The following is a 20,645-nucleotide window of genomic DNA, read 5'->3' as shown; positions in this document are numbered from 1 at the left end:
ACACCCGAGCACAAACAAGTCTGTGTAAAGCTGTGGTGAACTATAATTATTGTCCATGTACAAAATGTAACCTTGTCCAAAGTATCCTCGCATCATGTCCATAACTAAGTCGTATGTAGCCCCATTTGCACTAGCAGGTGTGTCCGATTTCCCAGTATACAGTTTGAAACGTAAACAATACCCAGTCACTGCATCACACATGTAGGCCTTGATCCCATACTTCTTGGGTTTGTCATGTTGTGGTAAGAACGCCGCCATTTTGGGTCACCCATAAATAAACTTGCAACTACACACTTGTTTTAAATAACAACCAATCAGATTTTAGCTACGTCACTGAGCTAGTTTTAACCCCAAACATATTACCAAATGAGGAAAAGGTTTTTATTAGACTTTATTTCCATTGGATGTCCAAAAATACGGTATAAAAATATGCTAATGAACAATATGACGTAACCCGGAATATTCCGGGTTCAGCTCACAGCACATGCATTTGAAACCCGGAATATTCCGGATTCAGCATTACCAGGGTTAATTCTTTGAAAATCTTTCCTTTGCTCCTGGGTTTTATGCCAATGATCCAAGTATATATATTTATGATGAAGAAGGGTGCATCTAGCAAAATGGTTATTTTTTATGCCCCCCCCCCTCCCTGGGTCGGGGGTGAGGGGGGGTACAAAGTCTGAAAATAAATTAATGCTTTGAAATCTGCTCTTTGGTATTAATCAACCATTTTATGATAAAATTTGCAAAATTTTGAAATATGTGGCCCCAGGTTCAGTGGTTTCTTTGGGATGAGGTGCACAACTGGTTATAAAGTGGAAGTGCATTTTCTCTTAATGTTACTCTGATCTACCTCTGGGTATTAAGTAAATAGAGTAAGCATGCTAAGTCTATAATTATGATAAGCAATGGTGCCTCTTTCAAAATTGTGAATTGTGAATTTCATGGCCTCTGGTTTAAAATACGAACCAAATTGAATTGTTTGAAAGTTGTTGCACAATACTCAGGTGACCTATAAGACCCGTGGGCCTCTTGTTTTGTTTTCTGTGCTATTTATAGTAAGACAGTCTGTCATGATGCCTATATCCAGGACTTTGCTTTCAGCAAAGCCCGGCTAAAAATTGGTATTAAAGAGGGAATTCCACACTTGTTGATCTATCTGTAAAGCTCTGGACATAGGGACGTGCATCGTACTTCTGCAGGAAGATCACAACTGACAGATATTAAACAGAATCTTACCTGTTTGGCTGCTCCAATAGCTATCACTTCATCTGGTGGGATAGAATTCAACATCTCCGCATTACTTAGATAGTCTGAGATTGCCTTTTGTATTAATGGAGGTTTAGCACCACCACCACATATAATAACCTAAAAAAAATTATTCATATCTAGATTTTGATCTAGACAGTTTAAAAAATTCCAGCATTTCAAACTTTTTAAATAATTGAGAAAAACAGAAATCAGAAGGAAGAATAGAGGAATTCATTTTTGAAGATCAACCTGTAACTAAGTATAATGCCAAAATCTTAAAGGTTGGTAGCTCTGTGCTTGTATACAAAAATTTATCATATTCTTTGGCTTATGGCTATTTCTTTACATGCTCTGTGTATTTTGGCTCCATATTTGATAGAACATTTTAAAATCACTGCCAACTGAAACTGGCCATATGAAATTCTATACCTTATCTATATCTGATGAATTGACACCTGATTTGGCACACACATCTTCTATGAGTGCAGTACACTTCTGTACAAGAGATCCACACATGCTCTCAAACCGGGCTCTGTAAGAAAATGCTATATATAGAATGATGGTCACAGTACATAATGCTTACTGAAGAGTACAAAATATAAATAAGATCACTGATATCTAATCTTAGTTCTTAAACTAATTAAAACTAGAGATGGTTATGTTATTTATTTTATAAGATTAAAAAAGATCCAAATAACAGATGTGTGAAAAAATCCTCATTAAATGGACACTTAATGGGGATGCTTTCAATGTCTGAATTCAATGTAGTTTAGTTAGAAAATTTGAAAAGAATACCCTTTTTTAAACAAGAGGCCCATGGGCCTTACAGGTCACCTGAGCATCATGCAACAAATTTCAAATGATTGAATTTGGTTGACGTTTTAAGCTAGATGCTATGGCATTCACAATTTTGAAAGAGGCACCATTGCTCATACTATACACTTAGCAATTACTCAGTTTGTTTACAAAGATTTAATGTATTTTCACTATATAATCAATCAATAGAGCCCCACCCTAACACTAGAACCCCTGACCCTGGGGCCATGAATTTCACAATGCTCATTACAATCATGCGAAACAGCTAGACTGCTTGATGTCCAGGAATAAAGAAGAAGATTTTTAAAGATTGCACTAATTTTAGAGGTTTTGGCCCCACCCCTCAGGCCCCAGGGGGGCAGGGACCATGAAATTCACAATTTTTGTTTCCCTTCACCCATAGATGCTTTACGCCAAAATTAGTTGAAATTGGTTGAGCGGTTGCAGAGAAGAAGCTGAAAATGGGGTGCGTCAATTTACCCAAAAGAACCCACCCAAAAGGACCCAAAAGGACTCAAAATGAATATATCATTATAATGTACTGAAAATTAATGATTTGAATTAAATTTTGAATATTACATTATAAGTTCACATAATAGTTGGCAAAAATGTAAATTTCTATTGTTGCAACTTTTCTTTAGGAAATGACACCATCTGAGTTTACTCAGGTGACCTAAAATGATAATTATATTTAAGCAACATTTGATAAAAAACTAAAAAAATTCTTAAAGATGCAAGATTTATGAGGGACTATTTCTTGTGGTGGAAGGATATTTAGCAGAAAATTCTGCATATCTGCACATTTATTAAATTTAATATCTTGGAACTTGAGCATCACATACTTTTACTGAGAGAATATTTTCTGTTATGAAATGCTAAGAATAATATGTTTTACGGTGTGACCGTTGGGGCGAGCGCAGTTGAAACATCAAAAACACTTGAAAAATTGATCAGCCACTTCAAACATCAAGCCGCACGAGATATCTCGACTAGCTGTGAAGTCACACGACGTCATGGAGCTCGTCGAAGCTTACGGAGACAGCCGAGCATTTGGTTGAAACTATAGACCTAGTGCAATTTCGGTCGAAAAACATTGCAGAGTTATTTTTTGTTTCTATGAATTTCAAAGATTACTACAAACTGAAAGCCTTTTATGCTTTACCTTATTATCTTTATTTATTTATTTAATCATTTATTCGCGCAAATGACATTGGGTAGTAAAGGAATTCTGGGAATGTTTCACAACAAAATTTGCCTGACATATGTACAGATTTCATTCCGAATTTCCTCTGTTCTTACACGTTAGTCTATTGAGCTCGCTTCGCTATCAAATATAGGTCTCAATTTATATTTTTAGAACAAATTTATCACATTCCCTTAACAAACTTTGCCGAGAAAGAAGATATATCAATGAAGTCAAGATAAGATTTACACCGTTTTTTGCCTGAAAATCGCATATTTTGACCAATATCTAAAATTTACATCACTGACCCCAACTTTTTCTATGATTATTCTACATTGTAAACTATATGATACTTGTGATTGATCAGCACTTAAGGTACTCCGATCCTCAGGTTCATAAAATTAGCAGTTTTAAAAAAGTAATTAAACATACTCATTAAAATACATGTATCTCTGAATCCACAAAGTAATGTAAATTTAAACTTTCCAATTTAAACATTAAAGTTAATCATTTTACATAGGGAAAATTGTCAAATCTCCGATATATATTCAGAAAAAGCCAATAGGAATATAAGCTATGCATTTTTCTAATTGCAAATTTATCAACAAAAATATTTTAGTTGAAAAAACAATAGGTATTCAGACATTCAGAGAAATTGTCATGATTTTAATACTTATTTGGTATTCTATGTCTTCTATTTCCTTCATGTATTACCGGTATATAATACATAGTGTAAAAGGTTTTTGCTATCATTGCAAGACATCACAAATCACTTTTAATTTCATATCATGCTAATAAGTATTGGTATCTAAGGCTCGGTTCAAGAAAATCATATTTTTCTAAAACTGTATTCATTGTACCCCCGCTTGAAAAGTGGGAGGGTATATAGTAATCGGTATGTTCGTCCATCCGCCTGTTACGCTTTGGGGTATCCATCTCTTATCCGCAACTCCTTTCATACCACTGAAGGAAATTTAATGAAACTTTCAGAGAATCTTTATTACACACTGCCATTGTGCACCTCCTATTTTACTTTTTTGACATATATTTTGGATTTTCCAGAGCAAAAAATGGATACTGCCATCATATTCATATGGGAGGCGGGGGTATTATTTAGTGAGCTCATTGCTCACAGTACCTCTAGGTTTTTTTTCCCTTCAAGGACCCTCTCTACACAAGTGCAAAATGTTTTTTGGACACAGAGAAAAATATATTGTATAAAGGAGTCAATATTGAGCCTATCTATCTAATTTTCACTGTATGGTGCGTGGCATTTACCCCCAGAAAAAATGTCCAAAGACAACACGGTATCAGTGAATATAAATCACTGATGTGTACTTCCATAGGGAAAGTACATGTAAATAACATGTTAAATTAATTTATCCTGACCTTTTAAAATGTTAAGAATACTTGAAATAATTACAAATTGAGTAATATACAGTAAATTTCTATTTTTTAGAATTTGAATCTAAGAGCAGATCACTCTAATTGCAGAAAAATGCCATAGAATCAGAACTCTCTAGTGTGCAGTGTAGAGAGGGTTCTTAATGGAGTACGATATCTTGACGTTTTATTGAACGCTGAGTTTGTATTACGTATTCGAGTATGCCCGAAACATTCTGAATATGAGCGTTCAATATCGAACTCTCCATTGTAAACAAAAACAAGAGGCCCATGGGCCACATCGCTCACCTGAGCACCTTTGGTCGGCCATTGTGGCCCCGCCCTACCCCCTGGGGTCATGATTTGAACAAACTTGAATCTACACTACCTGAGGATGCTTCCATATAAATATGATCAATCATGGCTTGGTTGTTCTTGAGTAGAAGATTTTTAAAGAATTTTCCTATATATTTCAATGTAAAACTTTGGTCGGCCATTGTGGCCCCGCCTACCCCCGGGGGTCATGATTTGAACAAACTTGAATCTACACTACCTGAGGATGCTTCCATATAAATATGATCAATTATGGCTTGGCTATTCTTGAGAAGAAGATTTTTAAAGAATTTTCCTATATATTTCAATGTAAAACTTTGGTCGGCCATTGTGGCCCCGCCCTACCCCCGGGGGTCATGATTTGAACAAACTTGAATCTACACTACCTGAGGATGTTTCCCCATAAGTTTCATATTTCCTGGCACAGTGGTTCTTGAGAAGAAGATTTTTAAAACATACCACCAAATTTCATTAATTCCCAATTATCTCCCCTTGAATGAGGGTGTGGCCCTTCATTTGAACAAACTTGAATCCCCTTCACCCAAGGATGCTTTGTGGCAAGTTTGGTTGAAATTGGCCCGGGGGTTCTTGAGAAGAAGTCGAAAATGTGAAAAGTTTACAGACAGACGGACAGACAGACGGACAGACAGACAGAGGGACGCCGGACAAAATGTGATCAGAAAAGCTCACTTGAGCCTTCGGCTCATGTGAGCTAAAAATTGTCTGTTCAAATTCTCAGAGTTATATTACAGAAAGGAAGTGGCATCTAGGTAAGATGTGTTTATTTTTACACAAAAATGAAATTATTTATTGAAAATTTAGTACGTATTCGACCCATTAAAACCTAAATAAAGAAATCATAACGCTTGGTTGGGTCATCGGAATGATGCGATATTGAACACTTACAGGACAGGTGTTAATTTGAATACCAATACTAAAAAATCATTAATTACAATTTTCTAAGTTGGAATAATTCAGTATAAATTATGAGGAAATGTTTTAGCTGTGTAATAAAGGAGTTTGGGTTTTTGGTTGGCTGTACAAATGCACTCGCAAGCTCATGCATTTGTACGGCCAACTTGTGCCACTATTCACCAATATAAGATCAATAACCCTATATTATTGCCTATTTAGATTTTCCAACCCCCAAATATGTTACTTTTCTTTAGTGCAAAACGGTCACACAATAATTCATGTGCATTTATTTGCAAGATTTGTTCAATGATAAATATTATTCAAACTACTTTACGTAAAAAAAGATTATATTCACTGTCACGGTTACTGTCATATATTCACTTATATTCACTGTCATCTGATAAAATATTATATAAAGGTTAAAGTGATTAACCCGAGTTAAAATTTAAGTGCAGAAAGGTCAACTTAATTGTACTCTAGCTCATTAAGATGCAAACTGACCCCCTTATTTCTCTGTGATTTTGAGTCATATTATATGAGTACTTATCCAAAATATTATTCTTAAAAAATCCTTGATACAACAAATTTCACAAGTGAAATACCTTAAGAGACTTCTTACAAATCTAACATCAGAAAATAGTACACGTTTTTTTTTTACATAACATATAATACATAGTACCAGTAATGAGACATTCAGGTAATACCTGGATACACTGCTGTGAAAGTCCACTCCCTCATGTAATGAATCTATAGAGACCTGGGCATTCTCTAATGTAGACAGGGTGTGTTTACATATTTCTGTGGCCATCCTTAGTTTGTTTAAAGACCTTCGACTTTCCTTGATATCCAACTTATACTTCCTGAAGGAAAAAAATCCTTTCTTCAATCTGAGTTAACAAATATAATTACACAGTATGAAAGTTTTAGAAATATAGGTACATCATTAACATTGACTAATAGATTAGCAAACATATTCTCTATCAAACATTTCATTTTAAAAAGCTAACACATTTTCCCAAGTAAAGAAACTGTCATACAGTTATAAATAAATACGTACTTGTAAAATTCCTGAGCCAAAAAATCTGCTAGCACATTGGTGAACTTGCTTCCTGCGACATGTTGAGTGCTGGTGCTCGCTAGAATCCGGTAGAGTCCCGCGTGAAGGCGGACTACTGAGACATCTGTGGAGTCGCCCCCAAGGCGATACACTAATACATTACTATAACCAATACAAAAGAAATAATTACAACTGTGACAAGAGGGAAATATAACGAGAGGCCCATGGGCTCACCTGAGCACTGTGGCTAGGAAAACAAGAGGCCCATGGGCTCACCTGAGCACTGTGGCTAGGAAAACAAGAGGCCCATGGGCCACAACGCTTACCTGAGAAACTTTGGCCATTCCGTTCTTTACCAGATTTCCCCCTTGTAATACATATTGTGACCCCACCTACCCCAATGATCATAATTTAAACAATTTGAAATCTACACTACCCCAGTATGCTTCCACATAAGTTTCAGCTTTTCTGGCCCAGTGGTTCTTGAGAAGAAGATTTTCAAAGATTTTTTGATATATTTCTATGTAAAACTTTGATGTCCCCATTGTGGCCCCGCCCAACCCCCAGGGGTCATGATTTGAACAATTTAGAATCTACACTACCCCTGGATGCTTCCACATAAGTTTCAGCTTTTCTGGCTCAGTGGTTCTTGAGAAGAAGATTTTTAAAACATACCACCACATTTTCATTAATTCCCAATTATCTCCCCTTGAATGAGGGCGTGGCCCTTCATTTGAACAAACTTGAATTCCCTTCACCCAAGGATGCTTTGTGGCAAGTTTGGTTGAAATTGGCCCAGCTGTTCTTGAGAAGAAGTCAAAAATGTGAAAAGTTGACAGACAGACAGACAGACAGACGGACAACGGACAAAATGTGATCAGAAAAGCTCACCTGAGCTGAAAGCTTTACATAGAAATATATAGGAAAAATCTTTGAAAATCTTCTTCTCAAGAACCACTGGGCCAGAAAAGCTGAAAATCATGTGGAAGCATCCTGGGGTAGGGTAGATTCTAAATTGTTCAAATCACGACCCCCGGGGGTAGGGCGGGGCCACAATGGGGAATCAAAGTTTTACATAGAAATATATTGGAAAAATCTTTGAAAATCTTCTCAAGAACCACTGGGCCAGAAAAGCTGAAACTTATGTGGAAGCATTCTAGGGTAGTGTAGATTCTAAATTGTTCAATTCATGACCCCCAGGGGTTGGGCGGGGCCACATTGGGGAATCAAAGTTTTACATAGAAATATATAGGAAAAATCTTTGAAAATCTTCTTCTCAAGAACCACTGGGCCAGAAAAGCTGAAACTTATGTGGAAGTATCCTGGGGTAGTGTAGATTCTTAATTGTACAAATCATGACCCCCGGGAATTGGGCGGGGCCACAATTAGGAATCAAAGTTTTACATAGAAATATATTGGAAAAATCTTTGAAAATCTTCTCAAGAACCACTGGGCCAGAAAAGCTGAAACTTATGTGGAAGCATTCTAGGGTAGTGTAGATTCTAAATTGTTCAAATCATGACCCCTGGGGGTTAGGCGGGGCCACATTGGGGAATCAAAGTTTTACATAGAAATATATAGGAAAAATTTTTGAAAATCTTCTTTTTAAGAACCACTGAGTCAGATAAGCTGAAACTTATGTGGAAGTATCCTGGGGTAGTGTAGATTCTAAATTGTTCAAATCATGACCCCCGGGGGTGGGGCGGGGCCACAATGGGGAATCAATGTTTTACATAGAAATATATAGGAAAAATCTTTGAAAATCTTCTCAAGAACCACTGGGCCAGAAAAGCTAAAACTTATGTGGAAGCATTCTAGGGTAGTGTAGATTCTAAATTGTTCAATTCATGACCCCCGGGGGTTGGGCGGGGCCACATTGGGGAATCAAAGTTTTACATAGAAATATATAGGAAAAATCTTTGAAAATCTTCTTTTTAAGAACCACTGAGTCAGATAAGCTGAAACTTATGTGGAAGCATCCTGGGGTAGTGTAGATTCTAAATTGTTCAAATCATGACCCCCGGGAGTAAGGCGGGGCCATGTTGGGGAATCAATGTTTTACATAGAAATAAATAGGAAAAATCTTTGAAAATCTTCTTCTCAAGAACCACTGGGCCAGAAAAGCTGAAACTTATGTGGAAGCATTCTAGGGTAGTGTAGATTCTAAATTGTTCAAATCATGACCCCCGGGGGTTGGGCAGGGCCACATTGGGGAATCAAAGTTTTACATAGAAATATATAGGAAAAATTTTTGAAAATCTTCTTCATAAGAACCACCGGGCCAGAAAAGATGAAACTTATGTGGAAGCATTCTGGGGTAGTGTAGATTCTAAATTGTTCCAATCATGACCCACGGGGGTTGGGCGGGGCCACACTGGGGAATCAAAGTTTTACATAGAAATATAGGAAAAATCTTTGAAAATCTTCTTCTCAAGAACCACTGGGACAGAAAAGCTGAAACTTATGTGGAAGCATTCTAGGGTAGTGTAGATTCTAATTGTTCAAATCATGACCCCCGGGGGTTGGGCGGGGCCACATTGGGGAATCAAAGTTTTACATAGAAAAATAAAGGAAAAATCTTTGAAAATCATCTTCTCAAGAACCACTAGGCCAGAAAAGCTGAAACTTATGTGGAAGCATACTGGGGTAGTGTAGATTCTAAATTGTTCAAATCATGACCCCCGGGGTTAAGGCGGGGCCACGATGGGAAATCAATGTTTTACATAGAAATATATAGGAAAAATTTTTGACAATCTTCTTTTTAAGAACCACTGGGCCAGAAAAGCTGAAACTTATGTGGAAGCATTCTGGGGTAGTGTAGATTCTAAATTGTTCAAATCATGACCCCCGGGGGTTGGGCAGGGCCACAAGGGGGAATCAATGTTTTACATAGAAATATATAGAAAAAATCTTTGAAAAATCTTCTCAAGAACCACTGGGCCAGAAAAGCTGAAACTTGTGTGGAAGCATACTGGGGTAGTGTAGATTTCAAATTGTTTAAATTATGATCAGTGGGGTAGCAGACCAAAACTGTAGGAGGAGTAGCATTTTGAAAGAATTTCACAGAAATTTCTATTTTTAGTAACCAAGGCAACGCCGTTCATCGAAATCAAAAATCGATAAATAGAATTATGTATCTTAGTGTAGTCTACTTGTGTGCCAAGTTATATTGAAATCAGACCAAAACTGTAGGAGGAGTAGCATTTTGAAAGAATTTCACAGAAATTTCTATTTTTAGTAATCAGGGCAACACCGTTCATCGAAATCAAAAACCAATTTACAGAATTATGTATCTTAGTGTAGTCTACTTGTGTGCCAAGTTATATTGAAATCAGACCAAAACTGTAGGAGGAGTAGCATTTTGAAAGAATTTCACAGAAATTTCTATTTTTAGTAATCAGGGCAACACCGTTCATCGAAATCAAAAACCAATATACAGAATTATGTATCTTAGTATAGTCTACTTGTGTGCCAAGTTAAAATGAAATCGGACCAAAACTGTAGGAGGAGTAGCATTTTGAAAGAATTTCACAGAAATTTCTATTTTTAGTAATCAGGGCAACACCGTTCATCGAAATCAAAAACCAATACACAGAATTATGTATCTAAGTATAGTCTACTTGTGTGCCACGTTATATTGAAATCAGACCAAAACTGTAGGAGGAGTAGCATTTTGAAAGAATTTCACAGAAATTTCTATTTTTAGTAATCAGGGCAACACCGTTCATCGAAATCAAAAACCAATATACAGAATTATGTATCTAAGTATAGTCTACTTGTGTGCCAAGTTATATTGAAATCAGACCAAAACTGTAGGAGGAGTAGCATTTTGAAAAAATTTCACAGAAATTTATATTTTTAGTAACCACGGCAACACCGTTTATCGAAATCAAAAACCGATAAATAGAATTATGTATCTTAGTGTAGTCTACTTGTGTGCCAAGTTATATTGAAATCTGGCCAAAACTGTAGGAGGAGTAGCATTTTGAAAAATTGTTTACAGACAGACAGACAGCTAGACAGACGGCCGGACGCCGGACGCATTACTATCGCATAAGCTCTTCTGGTCTCTGACCAGTAGAGCTAAAAAGTAACAATATACAAACCAGTGTAGTGTGTTGTCTATTTGCCCTAAGTCATATGCCAACAAGGCTGCCACTGGCTCATTGATTGTCCGTAATACACTGAATCCTGCCTGAGAAGCACACTCCCTGTAAAACAAACAAAGCTACATAAAAACCAATCACTGATTTAACAAACGCACCACTATGCAGAGCATCCCCTTGTGGCAGGAACTTCATCCCTAATAGCAATGGCACCACTTGATGACAAGTTTTTCAAAAGGAATGTTTAACAAGATACAATCATCTACCTAGTAATTATTAAGGACACCCAGTATTACTATATAAAGTTTAAAATAAGGTTAAGAAAATAAAATGTATCCCAACACTAATTAAAGTTTAAGGTCAGATGATACGTTCTTCAGACAACTGTTTTGTATATCTTTTGTAATGTAGAAAAAATACTTTACATTTTAATTATGTTGTGATTTCTAAACTGATTTCTAATTGACCTTAAAAATTTACAATTCTCAAATTTTTGATCTGGCAATTTATGTTATTTCCAAAAGGATTATATACTGTAAATTCCTAATTTTTCGCGAGTACTTATTATTGCGAATGGGCTCTTCAACGGCAAATCGCGAGAATAATGATTCACGAATGGAGGATTGATAAAGAGATTTTACATGGATTTCAGCACCATAAAAATAAAGGCGAGTATTTTGATATCGTGTGTGATGCTTCTCGCGAAATTAAGCGATAATTAATTCCACGCGTATATTTAGGAATCTAGAGTAGGCAACACTATTCTCTTGTATCTTGCAAAAATGCCTGCTGAGGTACCTCAATTTTTGAGAGTTAATTTGTAAAAGAAGCATTACTTCAATGACAAAATCTTGGAAAAAAAATATACATTTTTCAGGATGGAATCTTTATCTTTTGCGATTCTAAAACATAATGTAAACTATGTGACATTCAACCTTACCCAAACGCTTTCCTTTGCTCTACAGAAAACTGTGAAGGCACAGCCAGAACTGAGTCGTGTATATCCCCATCGCCATGACTACTGGCAGTCTCTGTAAACAAAAGACAATGTGTCACATTTCATTTGTGAGCTTTATAATTCTTAAGCTAATTAACTTCAATTCCTAGTCCTTAAAAACTTATCTGTTCAAAGTGACATATTTTACTTGAACAATAAAATGCTTTGTTTGGTTGTTAGTATGGGAATTTACAGGAAGTTGACATCAAAAGTGAACAAAAATGAATCCCACCATATGGCATGCCTCAGAGGTTGTATTAAAATTTCAATCATCTGCAATGAGTAGTTGCTGAGAAAACTGTGACAAAAATTTGTAATGCATGAAACAGACAGATGCATGGATAAACAGCAAGTTGACAGTGGATTTAAATAAAAATATTTCCCACAATATGGCATGCCTCAGAAAAGATTGTGTTAAAATTTCAAGCATCTGCAATGAGTAGTTGCTGAGAAAACTGTCACGAAATTTGTTATATATGAAACATACAAACCGAAGGATAAACAGAAAGTTGACATTGGATTTGATTAATAAGAGGCATATGGGCCACATCGCTCACTTGAGCACATGGGATAGTTAAACAAGAGGCCCACAGGCCTTATAGGTCACCTGAGTATAGTGTAACAACTTTCAAACAATTAAATTTGGTTCGTGTTTTAAACCAGAGCCATGAAATTCACAATTCACAATTTTGAAAGAGGCACCATTGCTTATCATAATTATTAACTTAGCATGCTTACTCTATTTACTTAATACCCAGAGGTAGATCAGAGTAACAAAGAGAAACTGCACTTCCACTTTATACCCAGTTGTGCACCACTCCCCAAAGGAACCACTGACCCAGGGTCCACAAATTTCAAAATTTTGCAAATTTTATCATAAAATGGTTGATTAATACCAAAGAGCAGATTTCAAAGCATTAATTTATTTTCAGACTATGTAACCCCCCCCCCCCCCCCCCCCCCCCCCCGACCCAGGGAGCATAATAAAACACTAGATGCTAATTGCACCTTTCTTCATGTTCATTATAAATATATATACTTGGATCATTGGCATAAAACCCAGAAGCAAAGGAAAATATTTTCAAAGAATAAATGCATTTTCACTATATAATCATCTTCGCTAGCCAAGGGTTTCTGATACGCTACTCTCCTCATAAACCCTTGGCATACGGTGAAGTCAAAAGACGGGATTGTTTTCCGTCACGTGATCTCGAATCTATTAGGTACGCACAGATTGCGTCATCGCCACAAATAAAGACACGTGTTAAAAAAACATTAAATCAAAGTTTTTTCAAGAATAATTAAGAAGCAATAATTGAGTTATGTTTATTCATTATTTATAGAACAAATCTGAAGCTTCAATATAGATTATTTAGAAGATATTGGATGACACCATGGCTATTCATAGATTTGAATGTTATCTTACCATGCTTACGGATCGTTGTTTACTTGCGTTTTTCATTTCCGAGAATAAAGAGTGAAGATGTATCCCGAACGCAAATATCGTCATTTACAAAAAACAATTGCTGATTGGTCGACCTGGGTGTACTAAAATCCAATCAGAACTCTGGAAAAAAATCCCCATTTCTATGAACACCGTAGGCCAAGGGTTTATGAGGAGAGTAGCGTATCAGAAACCCTTGGCTAGCGAAGATGCTATATAATCAATAGAGCCCCACCCTAACACCAGAACCCCTGACCCTGGGGCCATAAAATTCACAATTTTGGAAGTGGCACTCTTGCTCATCATAACTATGTGCTTAGTTAATTTACTATGTGCTTAGTTAATTTATCCTAATACCCAGAAGCAGAGAAGAAGATTTTCAAAGAATAAACGCATTTTAACTATATAATCTATAGAGCCCTGCCCTAACACCAGAACCCCTGACTCTGGGGCCATAAAATTCACAAATCTGGAAGAGGCACTCTTGCTCATCATAACTATGTACTTAGTTTATTTAATACCCAGGAGCAGAGAAGAAGATTTTCAAAGAAATAATACATTTTCACTATATAATCTATATAGCCCCGCCCTAGCACTAGAACCCCTGACCCTGGGGCCATGAATTTCACAATTTTGGTAGAGGACTCAATGCTTATTACATTCATGCCAACAGTTTGCCTGCTTGATGTCCTTGAGTAAAGAAGAAGATTTTTAAAGATTGCAATAATTTTAGTGGTTTTGGCCCCACCTCTCAGGCCACAGGGGGGCGGGGACCATGAAATTCACAATTTTTGTTCCCCTTCACCCATAGAAGCTGTATACCAAATTTGGTTGAAATTGGTTCAGTGGTTTCAGAGAAGAAGCTGAAAATGTTCAAATTTTGACACACGACGCACGACGGACAAAAACAGATAGCAATAGGTCACCTGAGTAACTAAGGTGACCTAAAAACACAAATTGGCTCAGTATTGAAAAGAGAATGTCACTATATCAATAAAGCATACAGGTATAATTTTGCCATACTAGAGAAGAAAAGTTATAAAGATTTTCCCTATATATTTCTATGTAAAGATTTGAATGCCAATCATGGCCCCCGCCTTACTCCCTTGGGTCGTGATATGAACAAACTTGAATTAACTCCAACTGAGGATGTTTCCATATTAATATCACCAATCATAGCTTTGCTGATCTTGAGAAAATTTTAAAAAGATTTCTCCTATATACTCCTATGTTAAACTTCCACTAGCCATTTTGGCCCCACCTTATCCTCAGGGTTCATGATTTGAACAAACTTGAATATACACTACCTGAGGATGATTCCACATGAGTTTCATTTTTTCTGGCCCAGTGTGAAAATGTGAAAAGTTTACAGACAGTCAGACGGACGGACAGACGGACTACAGACAAAATGTGATTAGAAAAGCTCACTTGAGCTTTCAGCTCAGGTGAGCTATAAAGTGTTTAAAAAATACTTAATTACAATTTTAAAAATATTTAATGGTTTATATTGCATTATTGTGGACCCTGATTAATACATGCATGTTGCAGAGAAACAGCTCACTATATTACCTTTCATTTGTTTGTAAATAGCTGTTGCCACATCCACTGGTGTTGCATTAATCATTTCTCCTTTGAAATTGACCAGGTAGACCAGCTGTCCATTCTTATTCTCAATCTAAAAGAACGCAAGCTATTGAGTAATTCAGAAAATTTGTATCCAAGCTTAGAGTTATAACATTTCAAAAACTTGCAGAAATTAAAAGTATTATGTGAAAACAATACATGCATTATACATTTCTGAACTTGACTTTGGGGTTTTAAGGCCATAGGGAGTTGCGATAAAATATTTCATTGCAAAGTCTCCAGGCATTTTTAGGATACACATGTAGTTTGGAAAATAAGTATTACACACAGAGAAATTGTATGAATTTATGACCTGGAACTCCGATCTTTTAATCTCAAAATTGACAGGGGTCATCTCTAGGTCATAGAGAGTTGTGATATAACATTTCACTGCAAAAGCTCAAAGGCCTCACAAGATGTTGTCAGACAGACCCAAATTATTATTCACATATTTTGGTAAAAACAGAGGACAAAAACTAATACCCCTTCTTGAGTGAAACTAATTAAATTTGACAGCTTGTGGACCAATTCAAATAAAGAGAGTTACTAATGAGAGTACAGGAGACTTTCTCTTGATCTACCTTCACAGGTGATTTCTGGACATAATCCTGGGTGACTGGATCGTCCCATGATCTTCCCAATACACACTTGACAAAACTAATGGTATTCTGTGTGTTCCTTATACTCCCTTGCTTTGCTGCAACTCCAACAGCCTGAATGATAAAACAAACTGAGGGTGTTTAAAAACTAATGGATAAGTATCTGCTGGTGCTGGAATGGAGACTGGGCCTGTAGAGATTGTGTAAGGGTGTGTGTGTGAGAGGGTGTGTGTGTGTGTGTGTGTGGTTTCCAAGGATGTCTGCTGTTCATTTTTTCTTTGAAACTGCATATATCTAGTTATAAGACTGTAATCTCTGTATAAAAGTTTTATGAAGCTAAAATGTTTTTTCTTATAGGCATCAAATTTTAGGGATTAATTCTTTACGCACCACTTATCATTTTCAATATCCTGATTCTTAAGGGGGCTCTCTACGTCACAACATGGCGTACTTCAGTTGAAACGCAACTTTGGTCCCAAATGATCTGATTCAAATTCACTTAACACCAATAAATCACTGAGTATAACACAACATGTGATATTGTGGCTGGAATGTACATTGTATCAACTCAATTAATACAATTTATTGCTTAATACATATCCTTTCTTTAAAAATGAATTGTTTGTCAATTTATTCAATTTCTACTTATTTAATTATTAAATAATATACTTACAAACTTATATAAGATTTTTAGGTGAGAAAAAAAGATATAAAAACATGGCTTGTCCATCATGTTTGTCCATATGCTAATTCATCATTACATGTCAAAAAGCCATACACTCTGAAATTTCTTTTTTCTTCAATAAACATACATGTATATGCTTTCCAGCAAAATATGTCCCCCAAAAATGCAAATTTGATAATATAAGGCATATGTATTATCTCCCCTTTGACTAGAGGATACTCTGTTTACGATTTGTATACACCCGAATGAATGGTTATACCCCGTGAAATTTAAACTCTTCATGAAATCACCAAAACGTTTCGACAGTAAGTGGAATTTTGCATGACCCAAACGTTTGATCAACATTGATTATTAGCTGTTTGTATGGGAAACGTGCAGGTTTTAGAGGAAGTGTGAATTTAGTTATAGGAATTTTTTTTTACCCGCTTTTGGTCATTTACCATGTTTACATGTTTTGTTATATCTAGTACTGGATAACACATGCAGGTTGGATAAAAACGGTAAGTAAATCTACCTTTCTCAATACACTGAATTCCCTAAATACATGTCTTTGTCATTGACTGGAAACGTGATGGTTTTCGCTTAAACTCATTTGAAAAATAATACATGTACAATACGAATTCGAACTTCTTTCAATGTCCTTGCTTGACATTTTTTCAATACTTGTGCAGAGTTTATTTGAAGTTTATACAAAAACAGTACCAAGATAGTTTAGCCCACTCTTGAAGCGGATCTTTCACACCTGAATTTTTGTGATGTTTGAAATTTTTCACAGTTTTTCAATTTTGTTCAATTTCTTTTTTCCATTGTTTTTATAACCCTTTGATATTATATATCTTTTCAGATATTGGAGGAGATCCAACCAGCTATTCTCAAGAAAATGCTGTTTTAGGTTTTCTTTTGTCAATTTTTGTAAATTTAAATAAAAATTATGCTGATTTTATCTTTAACTTTGTTGATTATTATTTCAATATTTTATAACATTAAACTTTGAAGAGAAATTTAACGAACTGGGCTTTTAAAAATGTAGAAAGGAGGGGTTTTAACAAAATAAATAAACTATTTTAAATATCTCTAAAAAAATAAATTGAAATACCTTGGAACCTTATTTTAATGGATGTTGAGCCTGTTATTAGAAACAAATGCATGCAACAAAAATCAGTTATACTTCATAGGTGTAGAGATCCTCCTTAATTGCATTTTTGATAAATGAACAAAACATGCAAGTCCTCATCAATTTATGAAATTATGTCAAATTAATCATAGATGTTTGATTTTTGGATTATCTTTAAACAATGTGGGTCAATAGATTTGACTTCTTTAAGAACATGTTGATATATTGCTTAAACTTCAAAGTTGTGCAAACACGGTCTGCAGAACTATTCATAAAGCAGTGTGCAGTCATAATATAAGTGTGACTTTGCACATTGCACTAATAGTTTGTTTTTTTTTCTCTCAGTAACCTCAAACCCACAATCCTTTGTTAATATATTGTATTTCACTGCAAACTACATTCTCATGGTATTAACAATGAAAGTTGATAAATAGTAAATAAAACACTCTTTTTTGAAAAACAAGAGGCCCATGGGCCACATCGCTCACCTGAATAACTTGGGTGATGCAGATCTTTTTTAAAGATTTGTTCTATATATTTTTATGTAAAACCCTATTGTGGCCCAGCCCTACCCCCGGGGGTCATGATTTTAACAATTTAATATTTACACTACCAAAGGATGCTCCCACATATGTTTCAGCTCTCCTGGCCCAGTGGTTCTTGAGAAGAAGATTTTTAAAGATTTGTTCTATATATTTCTATGTAAAACTTGGATTCCCTATTGTGGCCCCTCCCTACCCCTGGGGGTCATGATTTTAACAATTTAATATCTACACTACCCAAGGATGCTTCCACATAAGTTTCAGCTCTCCTGGCCCAGTGGTTCTTGAGAAGAAGATTTTTAAAGATTTGTTCTATATTTTTCTATGTAAAACTTGGATTCCCTATTGTGGCCCCGCCCTACCCTCGGGGGTCATGATTTTTACAATTTAATTACTACACTACCCAAGGATGCTCCCACACAAGTTTCAGCTCTCCTGGCCCAGTGGTTCTTGAGAAGAAGATTTTTAAAGATTTGTTCTATATATTTCTATGTAAAACTTGGATTCCCTATTGTGGCCCCGCCCTACCCCCGGGGGTCATGATTTTTACAATTTAATATCTACACTACCCCAGAATGTGTCCACATAAATTTCAGCTTTTCTGGCCCAGTGGTTCTTCAGAAGAAGATTTTTTAATGACCCCACCCTATTTTCGTATTTTCTTGATTATCTCCCCTTGGAAGGGGTCTTGGCCCTTGATTTTTACAATTTAAATTCCCCTTCACCCAAGGATGCTTTGTACCAAGTCTGGTTAAAATTGGCCCAGTGGTTCTTGAGAAGAAGTTGAAAATGTGAAAAGTTTACAGACGGACGGACGGACAGACAGACGGACGGACCCACGAAATGCAGGTTATGTGATTGACAAATTTATGTGACTTTTTCCAAATTTATGTGACTTTTTCCAAAAAAATTATGTGGCGCAAAACATGATACATGGGGTAAGGGAGGTAAATCTCAAAACCTTTTGACGGACGTCCATATACGGACAATATTGTCCGTATTTTTTTATGTGACACTTCTTTAGAGTGATTTTTAAGTCACATAACACTCATTTCTGCTAAAAAAAATCAAATTTGTATGTGACAGTCACATAAAACAAAAGAGTCACATAAATCTTAAATGGGCACAAAAACTGTCACTTAACCATTATTTCGTGAGAACGGACGGACGGACGGACGGACGACGGACACCGGGTGATCAGAAAAGCTCACTTGAGCTTTCAGCTCAGGTGAGCTAAAAAAATACTGTTCCAACTGTTTTGAGATCTTTATATTAAAATAAAAACACTGTTTTGTGATGCAACTTACACACTATGCCATGTGACACTAGAGTCAATGTATACCTATGTATCTCTGAATGTATTTCAATGCAGAAAATATGCCTGGCTATAGTATGACTATGAACATATCTGTACAGCACTTAGAAGAATATTGAAGCACCGACTTTTACAGTTGATGGTTACTTTGACATTTGACATGTATGAAGGTAGAGAATTGATTACAGACAAGATAACCTTTATAGTGGTCAGAGGTAGTGACCCTAATGTTGTTAGTGGTATTTTTGATTGTGAAGGCCGGGCATTGTGGGTATGTTAGTTCTCATTTTACTTTAAGGACAACTAATTTGTGCTTTTAAATAACAAGTTTTTTTCCATTTAAATAAATGTTAAGCTACATATTTATACTATAAAGAGCTTCCGTACATTATTCTGGTGTAAAAGTAATTAAGCTATCAATTGTAAAGATCAGCACTCCTCGCAAAAGTCCATCAATAGAAACCTAAGAAAGTTGGCAGTTAAAATGCCAAGTTTATAAGAGAAAGGGAAACTTAAATCATCGTTATAACAAATTATCTCTACATATTACGGTTTGGTTCCTTCAATTAAACTCTCAGAAATGAATTATTTTGGCAAACACTTCATTTTATCAGATAAAATGTTCATCTAAATATTACCTGGTCAAGATCTGTATAAGCTACTATACACGGTGTTGTCCGGTCACCAAGATCATTGGCCACCACATCTGTTTTTCCGTCCTACGAAGCACAATATAAAGTATGTAATATGTTTATGATTCACCTGTTTCATTGATTCCGAATTTCCTCAGTTACTAATTGTGATAAACCATTATTTTATGAAGTATCTTTCGTTTCAACATTTAAAAACAAACTTATTTAAGCATAAATATCAATTTGGTATTTTATATCTCTATAATATACACTAACTATTGAACTGTACCTTGTAAACAGCAAGACATGCCGAAGTCGTGCCAAAATGCACTCCAAAGGCAGCCATATTTAATCACGCGAGATTTAAAAACATAAAGGTCTATTTATGGAAGGAGTGGCCCTCAGAAATACGAATACTCTTTTGATTTATTTAGTAATTTTGTTTTGAGTTTCATGGTATTAAATTTTTAATAATATTATTTTTTTTCTTTTAAAAAATGCACCCACTGATATTTGGATGCTAATTATTTCTATATATTTATCTATTTAATCCTGAAAAAAAATATTTCAGCTTTTGACTATATCTCTTTTATCATGGTCATTAAGTTACTCAACATAACCTTAACATAATTATTTTTTATCGCTACTAT

At 35.7% G+C, this 20,645-nt stretch overlaps 1 protein-coding gene across 1 annotated transcript in view; it reads right to left on the bottom strand.

The window, feature by feature from the left end:
• LOC134278250 (heat shock 70 kDa protein 14-like) overlaps window positions 1–20,386 on the bottom strand; it is a 40,288-nt gene extending 19,902 nt beyond the window's left edge. The window contains exons 1-10 of the mRNA XM_062760568.1: window positions 20,285–20,386; window positions 20,002–20,082; window positions 15,690–15,821; window positions 15,055–15,160; window positions 11,985–12,075; window positions 11,045–11,149; window positions 6,939–7,100; window positions 6,586–6,741; window positions 1,681–1,783; window positions 1,240–1,368 (exon numbers count right to left, since the gene is read on the bottom strand). Coding sequence (XP_062616552.1) covers window positions 1,240–1,368; window positions 1,681–1,783; window positions 6,586–6,741; window positions 6,939–7,100; window positions 11,045–11,149; window positions 11,985–12,075; window positions 15,055–15,160; window positions 15,690–15,821; window positions 20,002–20,082; window positions 20,285–20,341 — 1,122 coding nt within the window. The 5' untranslated portion in view covers window positions 20,342–20,386. The remainder of the gene's footprint in view (window positions 1–1,239; window positions 1,369–1,680; window positions 1,784–6,585; window positions 6,742–6,938; window positions 7,101–11,044; window positions 11,150–11,984; window positions 12,076–15,054; window positions 15,161–15,689; window positions 15,822–20,001; window positions 20,083–20,284) is intronic.
• Between the last annotated feature and the right edge of the window lie 259 nt (window positions 20,387–20,645).

This window comes from Saccostrea cucullata, unplaced genomic scaffold, assembly GCF_032062105.1.
Source record: "Saccostrea cucullata isolate Sc308-1 unplaced genomic scaffold, CSIRO_AGI_Scuc_v1 ctg853, whole genome shotgun sequence".
In the NCBI taxonomy this organism is placed as follows: Eukaryota; Metazoa; Mollusca; class Bivalvia; order Ostreida; family Ostreidae; genus Saccostrea; species Saccostrea cuccullata.
Note: the sequence above shows the minus strand (reverse complement) of the source record. Positions and strands in the feature narration are given on the sequence as shown.